Source organism: Monodelphis domestica, chromosome 4 (genome assembly GCF_027887165.1).
Source record: "Monodelphis domestica isolate mMonDom1 chromosome 4, mMonDom1.pri, whole genome shotgun sequence".
NCBI lineage: Eukaryota > Metazoa > Chordata > Mammalia > Didelphimorphia > Didelphidae > Monodelphis > Monodelphis domestica.
This window is the reverse complement of record NC_077230.1, coordinates 418,041,376-418,058,269: the sequence shown is the minus strand read 5'-3', so window position 1 is coordinate 418,058,269 and position 16,894 is coordinate 418,041,376. Positions and strand designations below refer to the sequence as shown.

At 39.5% G+C, this 16,894-nt stretch overlaps 2 protein-coding genes across 8 annotated transcripts in view; one reads left to right on the top strand and one right to left on the bottom strand.

The window, feature by feature from the left end:
- Positions 1-16,894, top strand: part of ACTN4 (actinin alpha 4) — an 80,565-nt gene that overhangs the window by 35,341 nt on the left and 28,330 nt on the right. For all 7 annotated transcript variants that reach the window (XM_007491781.3, XM_007491780.3, XM_003341058.4 and 4 more), the window contains exons 2-3: positions 13,861-13,975; positions 14,260-14,379. In XM_007491781.3, the coding sequence (XP_007491843.1) occupies positions 13,861-13,975; positions 14,260-14,379 (235 nt within the window). The remainder of the gene's footprint in view (positions 1-13,860; positions 13,976-14,259; positions 14,380-16,894) is intronic.
- The window catches only part of MAP4K1 (mitogen-activated protein kinase kinase kinase kinase 1), a 123,131-nt gene that overhangs the window by 80,490 nt on the left and 25,747 nt on the right, over positions 1-16,894 (bottom strand). The window lies entirely within an intron of this gene.

Genomic DNA, 16,894 nt, shown 5'->3' with positions numbered 1-16,894 from the left:
AATCATGTGTCAAACCAGTCTTTTAGACAACCACCTGGAACATGGTAGGGAAACAGCTTCACTATGGAATTCACCTTTTGAAGGTGAACCAGCCATCTTTGATAAAGGTCAATCTTAGTTTATTTTTACTTCTAACAGCAAGGCCTAGCATGTGGATCATGTAAACTTCAGGAAGTGGTAAAGCAGCACAAGGAGTGAACTATATGGTAGAGGGGTGATTCTAGATAGAAAAAGGAATGTTTGGCACATCTTTGACCACAGTTAATCTATGGGCTTAGTCCATACTCTTGCCTAGGATCACATTGGCCCTTGTCATATGGAAATAAAATCTAGGACTTTCTGTTGATGTGAGGTTACATCAGCAAAGTAATTCGCTGGGTCTGGAGGATCAGTGCTTAATCTGCCTTGAAAGGTACACATTGGAGATTCAGCCCATAGGTTAAAATATCTAAAGATTTTGCTTAAACTAGACCCAGCTTTCATTGAAGTCAGATCCATTTTGGACTTCTTACAAATAACAGATGTCTGTAACTAGAATTGTGTGTTCAAGCATCCATTTGATATGATGTTAATGCAAAAGTGTGTCCATTGTTTAGTACTGCTTGTTGAGGTTCCAAATTGTACCTCAGAGGCCAGGCCTAGCTCATTTTACTATCCTGTTTAAGGATCAAAGTTTAAACCAGACAATCTTTAATCTGCATGGTAACCTGAGCTAAACTGTAAGCCACCAAAAGCACAAATAGTTTTTTTTAGTTGTTTTTTTTTTTTAAGTAGAGACGTACTGTTCCACAGGTGAGGGGCCCCTTAGGTATGATCAGATTCATTTTAACAGCTAGATGCCAACAAGGCTGACTAGGAAGAACATGATAAGTCCAGAGAGAGTGGCATAGTTTGTCTCTGTTGCTTGTCCCAATTAAAAGACAAACTATTTTGTTTATTCTCCTTATAAAAAGGCAAGATGCTCCAAGGCAGCAGGTTTCACCTCTTTTTACTTCAGTTTTTAGACTAGAATTTTGCCCTGTTGTTCACTTGCTGTGCTCTTTATGGAAATGATCTATGAGAAGAGACAAAAATACAACCATTTCAGAGGAACCAAACATTTGGAAAGGGACCTAAGTGAGCTTATTTTTAAGGTAGGTGTGGGAGGACCATACAAAAATCCCTTTAAAATAACTTACAAGTTATTTGAACTACTTTGATTCTTATAATTAAGTTTTTGCTTTGGAGGCTATACTCATTCCTGAGTCTTCAGGGAATCAGGTAAGCCAGGTTCTGCTACCAGTGCCACCATTAACCACTATATGATCACGAGCAAGTCTCTGGGAAAATTTCTATTCCATATAGGCAGGAATAGATGATCCTTTTCTACCTTTTGTTCTTCTGATTCCTAAAAGTATCTGAGAGAATGTTAAACTGGAATAGTGGACTTGGGGTCTTTCCCTAATTAATAAATTTTCAAAGAATATGAAGTGGCAGTTTTCAAAGGAAGAAATTCGAACCATCCAAAACTTTTTAGAAAAATATTCTCAATCACTAGTAAGTAGAGAAATTAAAATAGTTCTGAGGTACTCCCTTAGATAGGCCAAGATGACAAAAAAAAAGAAAATAAAAAATATTGTGGGGCTTGCGAGAAAAAATTCTACTAATACACTATTGGTGGAGCTATAAACTGGTCCAGCCATTCTGGAAATTTAGAACTGTGCCCCAGAAAACTATTAATTTGTGCATACCTTTGACCCAGTGATACCATTGCTAGGTCTACACCTCAAAGAGATCAGAGAAAGAAGAAAAGAACCTATGTGTACAAAAATATTTGTAGCAGCTCTTTTTTTGTGGTGGCATTTCTGATTAACACAATGGCCAACCCCAAGTCCAAAGAATATGATGAAATATCCACATCCTAATAGAGAACTGACAGGCTCAGGTTACAGAATGAAGCTTATTTTCCTCTCCCCTCTCCCAAGATTTGAACCTCCTCTTTGGACCTGGCTCTCAATTCATGAAGGTGAATATAACAGTAGTTACACATATTTTCTGGTGGCCTTTGGGAGAGGAAAATTTATGGAGGATTAGGAGGTTATTTTGAATTTCATTACTGTGGACAGACTTTTTGCTCCACCAAATTCAATAGTATATTGGTTACTATTAGTATACTCCAGTAGTCATATTTTGGGAAATTTGGTGCTCCTTTCCTGACTTCTGAAAGCCCAGGAGATATTTCTTCAAAGCATTCAGACCTAAGTACATATTCATCAGCTCAGGTTAGATGAAATTTCATTGTCTTGCTCCTATGTTGGCTATTAGAGCTCAAAGCACTCTAGTACTACTTGTCCAATAGAGTTCCCCAACAGATTCCTCTTGTCCAAGAAAACCTGACAGAAGGACCTAGGAGGCTGCTGCTGAGCTTATGGCTGTTTGGGGCCTTGTGCATGCAATATACTTGTATATGGCTGGATGGTAAAGCTAAAGCTTACTGAAGGCTCAGGATCTGTTTCCATGTCCTCCAAAGGAAAACTCAGTCAAGTGGTATCATTGTTCTTCAAGATGGTAAGCTATAAAGTCATATTTTAGAATTGTGTTGCCTGTTAGAAGTACAGATAGTTTTTAGATAGACTTTGGAATGTGCTCTATGCTGCCCTTTGGGGTATTTATACCTCTCTTCCAACCAGAACATATGCGTTTTCTCATGTGGGAAGGGAGAATTCCTAATAAGGAAAGCTACAGGCCAAGACCTAGGAGTAGCTTTTACATGCAAAGACAATTTTACTCACACTAGGTTATGTTTTTAATGGGTAAAAGCCCATAGATCCAGCATACCTTCTATTCCTTTGACCATGGCTTAGTTGGAGAATGAGCTTTTTCACTTCCATTATTATGCCCACATCATTTACCTCTGATGCTTGGATTGTTTTAAATAAAAAAGGCCCCAGGTTGCCATTGGTTGTTTATCCTAAATTTTTTCACCCTAACCCTCTAGAATAAAGGAACTGTCTGAAAAGAGTTAACAGACTTATGTAGTTATTGCTTTCTCGGCTCCTCTTGTTCTTCCCATATTCAAATCCTCATTAAAAGGAAGGAGAAGCTGAGAAAAAGAAATAGGAAATAAGGTGCCTTTTTTGTCCATAGTAGCCACTTTCCCTTTGCCCATGTCGCCCATATCTTGTGGGATCTTAGAATATAAGCTCCTTGAAGACAAGCATTTGATTTAGGCTTCACTGGGTGTCCAGTACAGTTGCTATATACCACTTTCTCCCTAGGAAGTCTTGTAACCCAGATTTTTCAAGGCTTGGCTGCAAGATGAAAAGGGCTTTGTAGTGGTAAAGGCCAGAGGGTAGGTAAGTTGGCTCTCCTTTCAGTAGCTGAAAAGGAACCCCACAGGGGCCAGTTCTCTGTGGCAGACCTGAAAATAACTCAGTTGATAGATGATAAGTAGGGTGGTAAGTGCTTGCCCATAGGAATAAATAGCTCTCCTTCCTATGAGTCCTGAACCTCCTTCCTGAAGAATCTATGGATACATTTAACATGGGGAGCATCAAATACCACAACAGGCAAGGTTCAGGAGGTGGGACACCTTCCTCACCCACAATGCAACTGATGCCCCGGAGGAGCAACAGGCCTGACACGGTATTTAAGATAAGATTTAGATTTAGTGTTGACAAAGACATTACCTTCTTTTTATTGAGGGCTGGCACTACAGCACGGCCCTGTCTTGGAGCTAGGGAAAATGTCTGACCTCTAAGCTTTTTGGAATCTGAAGGAAGATTAACTTTGGAATCCAGCATTATTCCTATTCTGGGAGGAAGTGGGAAATGATACTGCTCAATCAAAGGACAGTTTCTCCCAGAATCCTGTTCTGGGTAGTAAATAAGAGCCATATAGCTAGTTGAGGGTCTCTGGTTTGATAGAAGCAGGTTACAGTTCTCACTCCATTTTTATTTTGTTTGAGAGGGTCATTTGCCTATGCTTTGAGAAAGAGCTGTTTGCTGCTGGATAGAGGTCATTCCTCTTTAGTTTGGAAGGTTTGGGCTGAGAATGAGTTTAGTAGGAGTCAGACCTTTATTTTGGTTTGTTGAGGAATTTCAGCTTCTTTTTAAATGGCTTCTGAAGGTGCAGTCTTGCCTCTTAAGTGCTAAGTATATGTTTTATAATGGCTAGTTGGAAGGGAGGAGAAGCAAAGCTCTTTAAAATGACACTTTTATCAATAAACCTTCTTTCTTAGAAGTAATGTTTAGACTTTAGTGCCATTTTGTCAGTTGGAAACTGATGTCTTATGGGGTTTTCTTTTGAAAGCTCATTTAAATTAGCAGCTATAGGAAATTTTCCCTCTTTTGGAGGTAGATGGGATGGGGAAACCCTTGTTATCAATAAATTGATACCACATTTCCTACTGCTGAATCACCTCAGCCTCAATTGATGGGGTCTGGGTGTTGGGGTGAAACAATACCCATCATTCATTCATCTATCCCACTTCCTGGTTGCCTAGAACCAACTTCCCACAGGAGCCTAGTTTGATTGGGAGGGTTCTAGTGACTCAGAGTTTTTAGTTTTTAGTTTTTTTTAAAATTTATTTAGTATGTTTCCCATGGTTACATGAATCATGATTTTCCCCACCTCTCTTTCCTCCCCCCTATCAGAACTGACAAGCAATTCCACCAGATAATACCACCAGGTGTATCATTGTTCAAAACCTATTTCCATGTTATTCATAGTTGCAATAGAGCGAACTTTTAACTTCAAAACCCCAATCATATCCCCATCAAACCACATGATTGATCTTATGTTTTTCTTCTGTGTTTCTGTTCCCATAGTTCTTTCTCTGGATATGGATAGGTCAGGAAGAGTTTTATGGCCCAGCAATGAGAGGAGTATGACTAGCATAAGATTATAAATCATTTGAGAAAAAGCTTTTCAGACCCAAGTGTGCCTACATACACCATTAGGTTCTTTTTTTTCATTACCTACTCACCTTCTCTAAACTGTTTGGAAGCTATAGATAATTGCAATTCTTTTTATGTGTGACTTTTTTTTTTATTTTAACTTTCCTTTACCAAAAATCATCTTCATCCTTTCTAAATAGAGTTCTTGGGGCAGGTTCTGCCTAATGAGTAGATGGGAATGGCTTCTCCCGTTTTGGCAAGTTTCCCAAAAGACAAATGCATATTCTAATTTTTTGAAAAAGGAAAAGGATCATCTTTCCTTTTTGCAAACTATTAAGTGACAAGCCAGTAAATTACTTCACTTTCTGAACAAATTCTAGGGCATATGATTAAAGGGGTGGTTACTTAAGTTTTAGAAAAGGAAAAGGTGATCAGTCATTTAGTATGAGCATACTTCATCCAGAACAGGCCATTCCTGTTCCTCATTTGGTTTTTGGGCAGAGCTTCTGGACTGGTAAATCAGAAGAATGTTGTATAATTTGCTCAAGTACAAGTAAAGGTTTTTAACAAAGTCTTCCATGCTCTTCTTGTGGATAAGATGGAAAGATAAGGGCTAAATAGCAGTTCAGTTAGGTGGATTTAGGGCCAGACGCAGCCATTAAAATATGAGAAAGCAATCTCTTGGAGTGCTCTAGAAATTTGTGCTTGGATTAATGCTGTTTCATTTTTATCAGTGATTTGAACAAAGGCAAATTTGTAGATGACACAAAACTAAGAAATATAGCTAACCCTTTGTTTGGATGATAAGGCAGACTCTAGAAAGGAAGATGGAAGACACTTGACCTGGTAATAATTCAGCTGAAAATGGTTTTGGGTTATTATTTAGTGGGCTGAATTCAAAATTATAGGACCTGGATTCAAATCTAGCTTGGTCAAGTTATTTAATTTCTTTGGTAGAATTAGTTGATTGGACCAGATGGTCTTCCAAGGTCCTTTCCAGCCCATAATCTTGGATCATCTGATCCTTGATTCTCCAGTAGGAATTTGAAATAGAAAATGTTAATCTGTGGAAACTATTTCTTATTGAAATAGAAAGGTAAATCTGTGTGACACTATTACTGTTGTTGCACTCTCTCTCCATGCCTCTACCACAAATTGTTATTGTGTTTTGACTCCAGAAAAGCTAATGCATGAAGAAAGAGACATAATATCTGAAACTAGGTGAGGTCATAGTATTATTTACTGTACTCTGTCCTTGTCATCCCACCTGGGATATTGTGTTCATTCACTCATGCATCTTAGGAAGGATGTTGATGAAGCAAAGACTATACAAGTGAGTAACTACCATGTCGTGAAGATTTGTTGAAAGAACTCTGGCAGCTAGGTGGTTTAGTGGATAGAGAGCCAGCTCTAGAGATGAAAGGTCCTGGATTCAGATTTGGTCTCAGACACTTCTGGCTGTGTGACCCTGGACAAGTCACTTAACTCCAATTGCCTATCCCTTACTGCTCTTCTGCCTTGGAATCGATATCTAGTATCAATTCTTTTTTATTCAAAGGTATTTTTCCCTCTCAATTACATGCAATAACAATTTTTAACATGTTTCTGAAGTCATATAACCCAAATTGTCCCCCTTCCCTCTTCCCTCCAGAAGATGGTAAGCAATTTAATCTGGTTATACATGTATACATGCAAAGCATACATCTATTAGTGGTCATTGTTGTAAGAGAATACTCATATAAAACTCACACCCCAAAATAATATCCTATGTAAACTGATGGGAAAGATAGTATACTTTGATCTTCATCAGATTCTGACATGTCTTTGTGGATGACATTCTTTGTCATAAGTCCTTCAGAATTATCCCAGATCATTGTATTGCTGAGGGTAGTTAAGTCTTTCACAGTTGATCATCATACAATATTGCTTTTACTTTGTATGGTATTCTCCAGTTCTACTTACTTCACTCTGCATCAAGTCATGTAGATCTCTCTAGCTTTTTCTGAATCATCCTGTTCATCATTTCTTATAGTGCAGGAGTATTCCATTACCAACCACTATTTTTCCAGCCTTTCCTCAAATGATGAACTATCACTTCATTAATTTCCAATTCTTTGCCCCACACAAAATAGAGTTGCTATAAATATTTTTGTTCAAGTAGGTCCTTTCTCCTTTTATGATCTCTTTGGGATACAGACGCCATACTGGTATTCCACGTATCAGTTGGTATCACATGTATCAGATGGTAAGGGTCTTTTTAAAAGAAAAAACCCAGAATGTTTATCCTAGAGAAGAGAAAAAAACTTAATGGGGAGAGTATTTGAAAAAGTTATATGGAAAAGCGATTAGATTTGTGTTTGACTCTGGAAGGCAAAAGTGGAAGCAGTAGATTAAAATTACAGAGGTAGATAATTAAGAAGAGGTAGGAAAAACTTGATAATAATAATTAGAATTATTCAAAAGTGGAATAGGTTGCCTCTGCCCATAATGAGTTCCTCACTAAAGATATTCAAGCAAATCTAATTGACCCTTTGTTGGTATATTGTAGGACAGTTTCTTGTTTGGTATTCAGTGGAGAGTGTCTTAAGAGTCTTTGATTCTGTGATTACCAGGAAACCACCTTTATCTGTCCCACTTCTGAGTCTGGGTACTGGCACAGTGGCCATGGCAGCAAATAAGCATGCCTAAGCGTGGGCGCAGGATGTACCCTTGAGGAAGAAGGCTGATTGCCCTTTTTTCTAAGCTCTTCCCAGTGGTTGTACTTTAGAGAAAGCCTGCTTTAAACTAGATTGTTTGGTTTAGGTGGGGTGGTTTTTGTTGTTTTTTTGTTTTTGTTGTTTTGTTGTTTTTTGTTTTTTTGTCTCAGAAAACTTTGTTGAAGGGTGAGCTTAGGATCTATGCCATTATCTTAGTGTCTCAGCAAAATAATCACCTCCACTTCTCCCTTTTTAATCTATTTCCCTTAAAGTATAATAGCTAAACTCTTCCACCTGTGGATTTTGTTAATATGGACAGATGCCTTACTTGTCAAGTTCACTCTTGCCCCAGAGGGTGGGAGTGAGATCGGAGGCCACTTCCCCCCCTCCCCCCCCCCATAAAATAGTATTTCCCATTAAAATCAGACAAGCTGGAGACTGTCTTCCTGCCACTCTTTTCATAGTCACTAAAAAAGCAGAAGAAAGAAGGCAGGCAGGTAGCTATAGTTACTCTAAAATGAAATTAAAGCCAAAGCCTGAGGTTTGCATTTCTTGTTCTTCCAGTTTGACAGCTCCCTCCCTGTGCTACCCCAATGCACTGAATTTTCATGATGGCACATTTGGAAATTTAACCTAGGACAAGCAGCCCAGAGAAGGAACTGCCCTGCTTCTGGAGTCTCTTTTCCTCTTGATGAAAACTAGTCTATCATCTAGAATTGAGACTGAAAAGTACTGCAGATGAATTAAAGACTTGGCAACAGGAAATAGCTAATGCCTTTGTTATAAAAGTCCTGAGACTTGGAGCTTAAGACTCAATCCATAGAAACGTAAGCTATGCATCAGCCTGCATAGCTGAAGTCTAAAATAGGTAAAAAGAAAAGTGTTTAAGCTGAATGTTATTTTTGTAACTCTTTTTTTTTTTAAGCCATGGATTTTTAACACATCATTCATTCTCTAGCCTTGGCTCTGTGGGTTGCTACTTTCTTCCTGGAAATGATCAGTTGTGGTTAACTCAGAGGTTAGCAATGTTACTTATCTTATGTTTTCCTTCACTTAAACTCAGCATTTCGAGAATAACTTTTGTCACCCAATTGCCTGTCTAAGAGGGGAATCCAAACAGGCAGCAAAACTCAGGTCTTCCAGATCTGGAGGGAGGGAAAGGTCTCTTTCCTACCTTTAGTTAGCCAGATCAGTCACCAACCATCTCCTGTGTACTTCTACTACTTCAAAGGATATAGGATTTTATGAGCAGGTATCCCCTTTCTACCAAGGCAGAGCCCAGCCATTCCTTGCCTTTGTAGATGGTTTTCATGAGTTTCTGTAGCCAAAACACCCCCAACATTTGGTGACCAGCCTTATGGTAAAGAGCATTGTCAGTCAGTCCTTGATGACTGCAGAACCTGCCTGGGCTTGTGCTCCGTGGCAGTGTCTTAGACTACCCTTCTGGGTAGCTCCTCATACTATGTAGAATCTTTAGTGGAGAGGAGGTCTCCCCTTAAAGTACCATAAAGACTCTCAGCTTCTACTGGGGTGGTTCTTGGTGTATTTAGTGCCATCCTGAGATGCCAAGAGGACGATATTGAAGCTAAAAATAATTTTCCCCAAGTAGAATCTTAGGCTTATTAGAAGGTACCTCACAGACCACCTAGGCTAAATGTCCTAAACAAAAATCCTTTCAACCTTGTGCCCAATTATCATCCTCCAAACTGTGCTTTAAAACTTCTATTAAGGAAAAGGCCACTATCCTCTTAAGTGACTCAAGCCACTTGTGGAAAATTCTGAAACTTTCCCTTATAACAGGTTAAGCTGGGGAGAAAGGGGTGGCAGTGGCATGCAGCAGCAATTTGCTCCATTGCTTTTAGCCATGTCTCCTGGAACCAAACTGAACATGACAACCAGACAGTCTTCTCTTCTTGCTAAACAGCATCCTCAGTAACTTCAGCTGGTCTCCCCATTGCCTACTAGCCTCTAGCTTATCATTGTCCAGAAATGACTGCAGTTCATTTATATATATATATATATATATATAGTTCTATATAGTCTTGCTGAGCCAGGGAGGCCAACTCTTGGTTCCTGTGCCTCACTGCATACAGCCCAAGAATGAATTGGCCACCAGGTCCACCAAGTGCTATTAACTCATTGAACATACAATGTGATGAAATCTACACTTTTTGCAGGTGAGCTTCTTCTACCCATTCCTTTTCAGATTGATTTATAAGACTGAAAAGCAGCATGATGTTGTGCTCTGGAGTTTGGACAACTTGATTTCTTTTGGCATATACTGGCTGTGTGGTAGACTACTAACCTCCCAGCTCCCCAAGAAACTCTTCTGCTCTAGTACAGTTTTAAGTAGTAGTGGTGATAATGAGTATCCTTATTTTACCCCAATCTTACTGGGAAACATTCTAGTTTATCCCCATTATAGATAATACTTTCTGATGGATTTAGATAGGTGCTATTTATCATTTTGAAGAATGTTCCATTCCAATGCTCTCTAGTGTTTTTAATAGGAATGGGTGTTGTATTTTGTCAAACATTTTTTCTTCATCTTTTGAGTCCCTAAGAAACACTTGATGTTGAAAAGAAAATGCTGATCTGCTTCAGTGCAGAAAATCACTGAAATCACAGGTTCAGCTAAAAAAAAGATAAGAAAGCAGGGGCTAACCCTGCATGTGGCCTGTGAGGGTTCTTCAGAAGGAAAAGAAAGGACTGGCTTCTTGGAGGAGGTTAGCTGAGCCTTGAAGCACATAGTTTTGGCTGGGCAGAGAAGAGGGTGGGGTAGTTAAAGGGTGAATGAATGGACAGATGAAGAATAAGTTCAACCTGTATAACTGCAGGGAAACACTGAGTTTGGCCTGGTTAAAACAGAGTGGATACAAGTTGAGAGGAAGGAAAATCAAGCTTTATCCAAATCTAAAATCCATGTTAGATTTTGTCCAGATGCTGATAACTGTGCCTTCCTCATTTACCACTGCCCCAGTTCAAGCACAGCTATCATAGATTTGCTGTGTTAGAGGGCCAGATGTAGTCATGCATGTTTTCATTTCTAGATAGATAGAAATTCCTCTCTGGTAATTGAGAGTTCCTGAGCCTAGTATCCAGCATCAAGACGAAGAGATTTGCCTTTGGATTTTGCCTGGCAGGTCAGATTTGAGCTAGTCACAGGTAGTTGTAGTACAGTGGATAGGGCACTGAACTTGGAATTAGGAAGACCTGCGTTTAAATTCAACCTCTTGACATTTATTGCTTACAACCCTAGGCAAGTCACTTAACATCTGTCTGCCATAGTGTTCTCAAGTGAAAAAAAACAATAGCACCTAAGACCCAGGATTGTTGTAAAGTTGCTTATAGCTGACTTTATTATTGCAGAGGACAATGATATCCTCCCATTCCCTCAGGCTCACAACCTAGGTGTCACCCTCTACTTTTCATGCCCCACACACCCTTCCTGGCCTGTTGGTTTTTACCGTATGTCTTCAATGTGTTCCCTTTTTTCCTCTGAAACTTCCACCTCCTTAGTGCAGACTGATCACCTTACAACTGGACCATGGCAATAACCTGCTGATAGGTCTGCCTGCCTCAAGACTCCCCACTTCTATCTATCCTCTATTCAGTCACCAAAGTGGTAACTCCACTGGCTTCCTTTCATGCCAGGATCAAATATAAAAATCCTTTGTATTCAAAGTTGCTCGTAACTCGCCTACTTTTCCATCACATATACTGGCCTCCTGCCTATTCAATGAACAAAAACCTCCCATCTCTTTGCCGCTAGATGCCTAGAATATTCTCCCTCCTGACCTTGATGGTTTCCTTTGCATCCCAGCTAAAATCCCACCTTCTATAGGATGCCTTTCTCAACCTCTATGAATTCCAGTCCCTTTTTAATTTCTTATTGATCCCATATACATTTGGTACATTTTTCTTTCCCAAGTTAGATTGTTAGCTCCATGAGAGCAAGGGCTGTCTTTTTCTTCTTTTTATAAACTTAGCAATTAGTTCAATGCCTAACCAAGATTGATGCTTAATAAATGTTTGATTGACATAGAAATTCTTCCCTCATTCTGCCCTCTCTTCTTCCCTCCCTTCTTCCCACACCTAGTCAGGAGAGAAACTTGGTTTCTAGTACTGCCTTTGCCACATAATAACTGGATAATCTTAGGCAAGTCTCTGAGGCTTGGTTCTTATGTAAAATAAGAGAGTTGACTAAGTGATCTCTGATACCTTCCAACTCTCAAATCTGTGATTATCTGTGCAAAGGAGCCACAGCTTGGCTTTCTCAGTCTCCTCCCTCCCCCAACTATTTACTTTCATTCATAGTCCTTAATTGCTATCCTCCACACCACTAGGACACCGTCAGAGTTGGCATTTGTTGTTAGAGCTCTGAAATCTCTTGGTATATCCATTCATTCTCTGTAGCACCGAATATGAAGTGGCTACTCCATTTAGAAGGGTTTGTTGTGTTTTATCTCTTTGAATGAATGTAGCTGGTAACCGTTGTCACAACTAATGGAGCTTAGTTGCAGCCTCTTTGGAAAGAACTCTGGCTCTCCTTTGCCCATTGGGGCTGCACCTCCCCACCCTCCAGCTTATTTGGTTGGTTTTGGGCTTGGACTATAGAGTAAGCCACTTTGTACTTTCAGTTGGTCTTGTGCTTATTTTAATGCCAGCCTCTGCAATTGGAGAGTCACAAGATTATCCTGGAACATGGAGAATGAACATGGATGCATTTTCCCCCCAAAGAGGTTTAGACACATCTGTGTGAAAAGAAAAACACTCTCTCCCTTTTTGTTGGTGGTGTCTTCTAATATACTCCCACTAGGAATTGTATTAATCACACTTCCCATTTGTTTATGCCGTGTGTGTGTGTGTGTGTGTGTGTGTGTGTGTGTGTGTGTGTGTGTGGTGACTTCCTGTTTATCACCTTTCTAAATATCCAAAAAGGAGAACACTCCAAAAAGACGGCTGTGCCACATCCTGCCATTCCACATGGATCCCCCAAAGATTTTCAGAAATCTTTTGTTCCTTCTTCCTTGAGCATGTCTGTCTAATTCTTATGAAACCTTTAAGACCTACAGTTTGGTGCAGTTTCTTAACTATAAAATGTTGGTGATCGCCCTACACTGTACACCACACCTTGCTGTTTGTAAGAAAAATTCTTTTTAAGACCCAGAGTGTGGTAGAAATGTGAATTGTTATTCTTGGATCTGGGCCAGTGGAAGCCCCCTGGTTTATGGTCTTGATTTGGGTAGAATGGGTCATACAATCAGTTAATGAAGTCCCAAGACGATATGCAGTGGGAGCAACAGACATAGGTATCATCATGCACCACTAATTGCTGGTGAACAGGGAAGCCACTCTAAGCCCAAAGGCACACCTCCTAAGGAAACTCCACCATTTTGCACAGGGACAAAAGCATGTGCCATAACTTTTCCCAGTATAGTCCTTTCATTTGATCAGTGAAGAAGCTGAGGCTTAGTGACCTACAACCAGATGTCACTTTAGGGACTTTATAAATAACAGAACCAAGATTCATATCTTCTGCCTCTAAATTCCATGTTTTTTTCAATATCATGTGCCATATTACTTTGTCTCCCTCAGCTTTAGTTCTAAAATGAGGTTAGAGTAGATAGCCTCTAAAGAGCATTCTTGCTTAGACATTAATTACATGTTTCACATGATAAAGGTTTCTCTAGCACTAACATTCAGGATTCTTTTTTCTGCCTTTATGGTGAATACCTGGGTGGGCAGGCAGACAAACAGGCTAGGCTTGCTGGTAAGGACTGTGGTGTTGAAGGCCACATCTTAGGACTTAACACTGTACTTTTTTGCTTGGTTAAGAACCACAGCTGGCCTTAGTCTGTCTGGTTAAAGGCAAACTGACCCACTTAAAGAAGGGGGCTATCCAGTGTAAAAATGGAGATTTTGAACCCCAGACTTCAATCCCCAGAAATTCTTGGTGTTTCCCAGAATTATCTATAATCTCACCTGAGTCCCCAGGTTGGCGAGATCACAATTGGTATTTAACTGGCAGTAACGCCTCCCTCTTGCTCTTCCATTCCATTGCAATGATATAGTAAGTAAGCTAAGTGCGGGGATTCGGAATTGGCTAATCAGGGCACGTGGTTATTATTGTGTATGTTCTTTATTCCTTGATTTCTAATAATCCTTAATAAATCTCATAAAATATAATATCTTTATTATTAGAGATATAATTTTAAAATTTAACACGAGGAATGTGATTATAAATAAACATACTGTACCCTAACCCATGTTTTTGGGTTTCCTAGACCTTCACAGCATGGTGTAACTCTCATTTGCGGAAAGCTGGCACCCAGATTGAGAATATTGATGAGGATTTCAGAGATGGACTCAAACTCATGCTCCTCTTAGAGGTTATTTCAGGTAAGACTTGTAACAGAAGCAGAGATGTGTTGTGTAGTCAACACTTTTGGAATTGATGACCCCATCAGAAAAAAAATTTGTGAAAACTTCCCCAGAAAATAGCTGCTCTAAGTGAGAGTGAGACTGAGACTGCATAACCAGTCCAGTAACATTAGGTTGAGGCTCTAGTGATTATCCTGGGATGGAAGTTTTAGTGTTCTGGAGAGGGATAGTGACTTGTAATCTATTTATGAAGTGAATCAAGGAACTCCCACAAGACTAATTTCTGTTCTGTCTTCCCGCAGGGGAACGGTTACCTAAACCTGAGCGAGGGAAGATGAGGGTACACAAAATTAACAACGTGAACAAAGCCTTGGACTTCATTGCAAGCAAAGGTGTCAAGCTAGTCTCCATAGGAGCTGAAGGTGAGTTAAGGGTGGAATCTCTAGGATCAAGTACCAGTTCTGTCTTTAATTTTTGAACCTGACACATCAAACTCTGGGTACTAGGCCATATATGATGGAGTCAGCACATCAGGAAGAAATATGACCGATGGTAGCATTTCATTCAAGAAAACCAGGGATTTCATGAACATTACATAATCATAAGGTGTTTTCTTGACTTAAAACTGATCTTTGTTCTTATGAAACCTTATGTTATTTGCTTTCCTATGAAAGCAAATTAGTTTTATGTAGTAATGGGGGGGAGAACATTTTCAGATTTCTTCTAAGGAAAGGAAAGAAAATGACCTACCTTTCAGAACACATCAGTAGAATCTGTCTTTTAGATTTTTTTTTTCCTCATAGTATGCAGATGGCATGTCTAGTCCTTAAAAGCAAAAGTCTCCATTTGTGAGTCAGCCAGCATGGGTACAGAGAGAACATTGCCATGTCTTGGAAATGATCCCAACATTTTTGTAGTTCCTTGAGAGCCCTCATATGAGAAAGGAACTTTGGAGGACTAAGGACATTGGAGCAAGAAGCTCAGTTTGGCAAAGAGTAGTTTGGTTGGGAGAGAGTCCTGAAACTATGAATTTTATATGGGAAAAATAATACTATCATCAAAGAAGACTTATATCTGCAGATCCAGATTGGTTTTCACCCTTTGCTGGCTATGTTATTCATTTTTTTCTTACAAATGCTAATGACAAACTCCCTTGGGTTCTGGGAATAGCAGATACTTGTTCCTATGTACAGAGGTAAATTATTAGACCTGACCCCAGTGCACAAAGTAGATTGAATGTGTCCTCATTTTCATTGAGGGGCTTCAGAGCAAGCCGTCCTTAATCCTACTGACTCTTCTAAATTAGCCTTATGTGAAAATCTCCACATTAACAAACTCCTTTGAGTACTTATCTATAGAACTTGGATACTCCATGCTTTAGTTTAGTCATTTTCTACCCGATCTCCAACCATTTTCTACAAGCCATACTTGAAAAAAACCATGGAATGAATATTCCCTTAGTCTGGTGACCAGATAATTATGAGGCCACAGATGACAGAACTCAGAGACAGGCGCCTTAGAGAGGAGGTGAAGGCAGATTGGGTCCAGCAGCTTGGAGTTGTAGTCATTAGTCAACATAGCTTTTCTTTCATGGGATATCCATATTGTCCCAACTTTTAGAAAAACATAGAAAACTAATTGTTATTAATGACTAGATCAAGGAATTTGGCTCAAATGCCAACAAAATTTATTTGCATTATTCCAAGTATTGCTATGAGATACTTCTTTTGAGGGATGCCAAGTTTATATCCTGGCGTGTGTGTGTGTGTGTGTGTGTGTGTGTGTGTGTGTGTGTGTGTGTGTGTGTGTGTGTGTGTGTGTGTGTGTTTTGGGAGGGGTGGTGGGAAGAGAGTATAAATCTTCTTAAAAATGGGATCCAAGTCATAAGATTTGGTGTCCTTTTCTTGCTGGCCTGATTCTAGCATTTTGCTTCTTGCAGCTGCATTTATTTTTCTAAAATTCTAGTCTGTAAAATAGAGACAGGATTGAAAGAGGGAAGAGGAGATTTTTTTGGCAAACTATACATAGAGCAATTGTCGGTTTTCATTTTGAGGAGAAACTTGATCTAAATATGTATACTTCTTCTCAGTTTGGCCCATCCCACCTCATGTTAACCTCCAGTTCTTAAGAAAACTGAGAGGTTAGCTTGGTCAGAAAATGACTTTCAAGAAACTTAAAATCCCCTCAAATTGAAAATGTCTTGCCCAGCTGAGCAATAGGATGGTATCTAAGCTACCAAAAAGAACTGAACAAAAGAGAAGGCATCTAGTCTACTATGTTAGTTCTCTGTGATTCACATTAAAATGTGAACAAGAATCACTGGAAGAGGGGGCAGCTGGGTAGCTCTGTGGATTTAGAGTGAGGTCTAGAGACAGGAGGTCTTGGGTTCAAATCTGGCCTCAGACACTTCCAGCTGTTTAACCCTGGGCAAGTCACTTAACCCCCATTGCCTAGCCCTTACCATTCTTCTGCCTTGAAACCAATATACAGTATTGATTCTAAAATGGAAGGTTAGGGCTTTAAAAAAAAAAAGGAATCACTGGAAGAGAAACCTTCGTGAGTTTGTGCTCTGGAATGACAAAACCATTTCCCATGTAGAGGAAATTATGCACCACTCATAGTCTATCTTAATAGCAAATGTGCTGTTTTCACTTTGAGTACTAAGTTTTAAAAGTATATATATTGATGGTCTTCACAAAATTTAGGTATTACCAGCATCTGTCCCCGTTCTCCAACAGAACTCTTATATTTATAAGAGATACGGTCATCCAGAACATAGTTACATTGGCCAACTCTGAAAATAGGCTTCCCTTTCTACAACTGTCATCACCACCCCACCACCACCTTCCACAACTGATGAGAGAGAGTCCACATTATTTCCAGAGTAAAATAAAGCTTTAGCTCCAGGGGTCAGACTGGTAATTGAACTTATTTTGA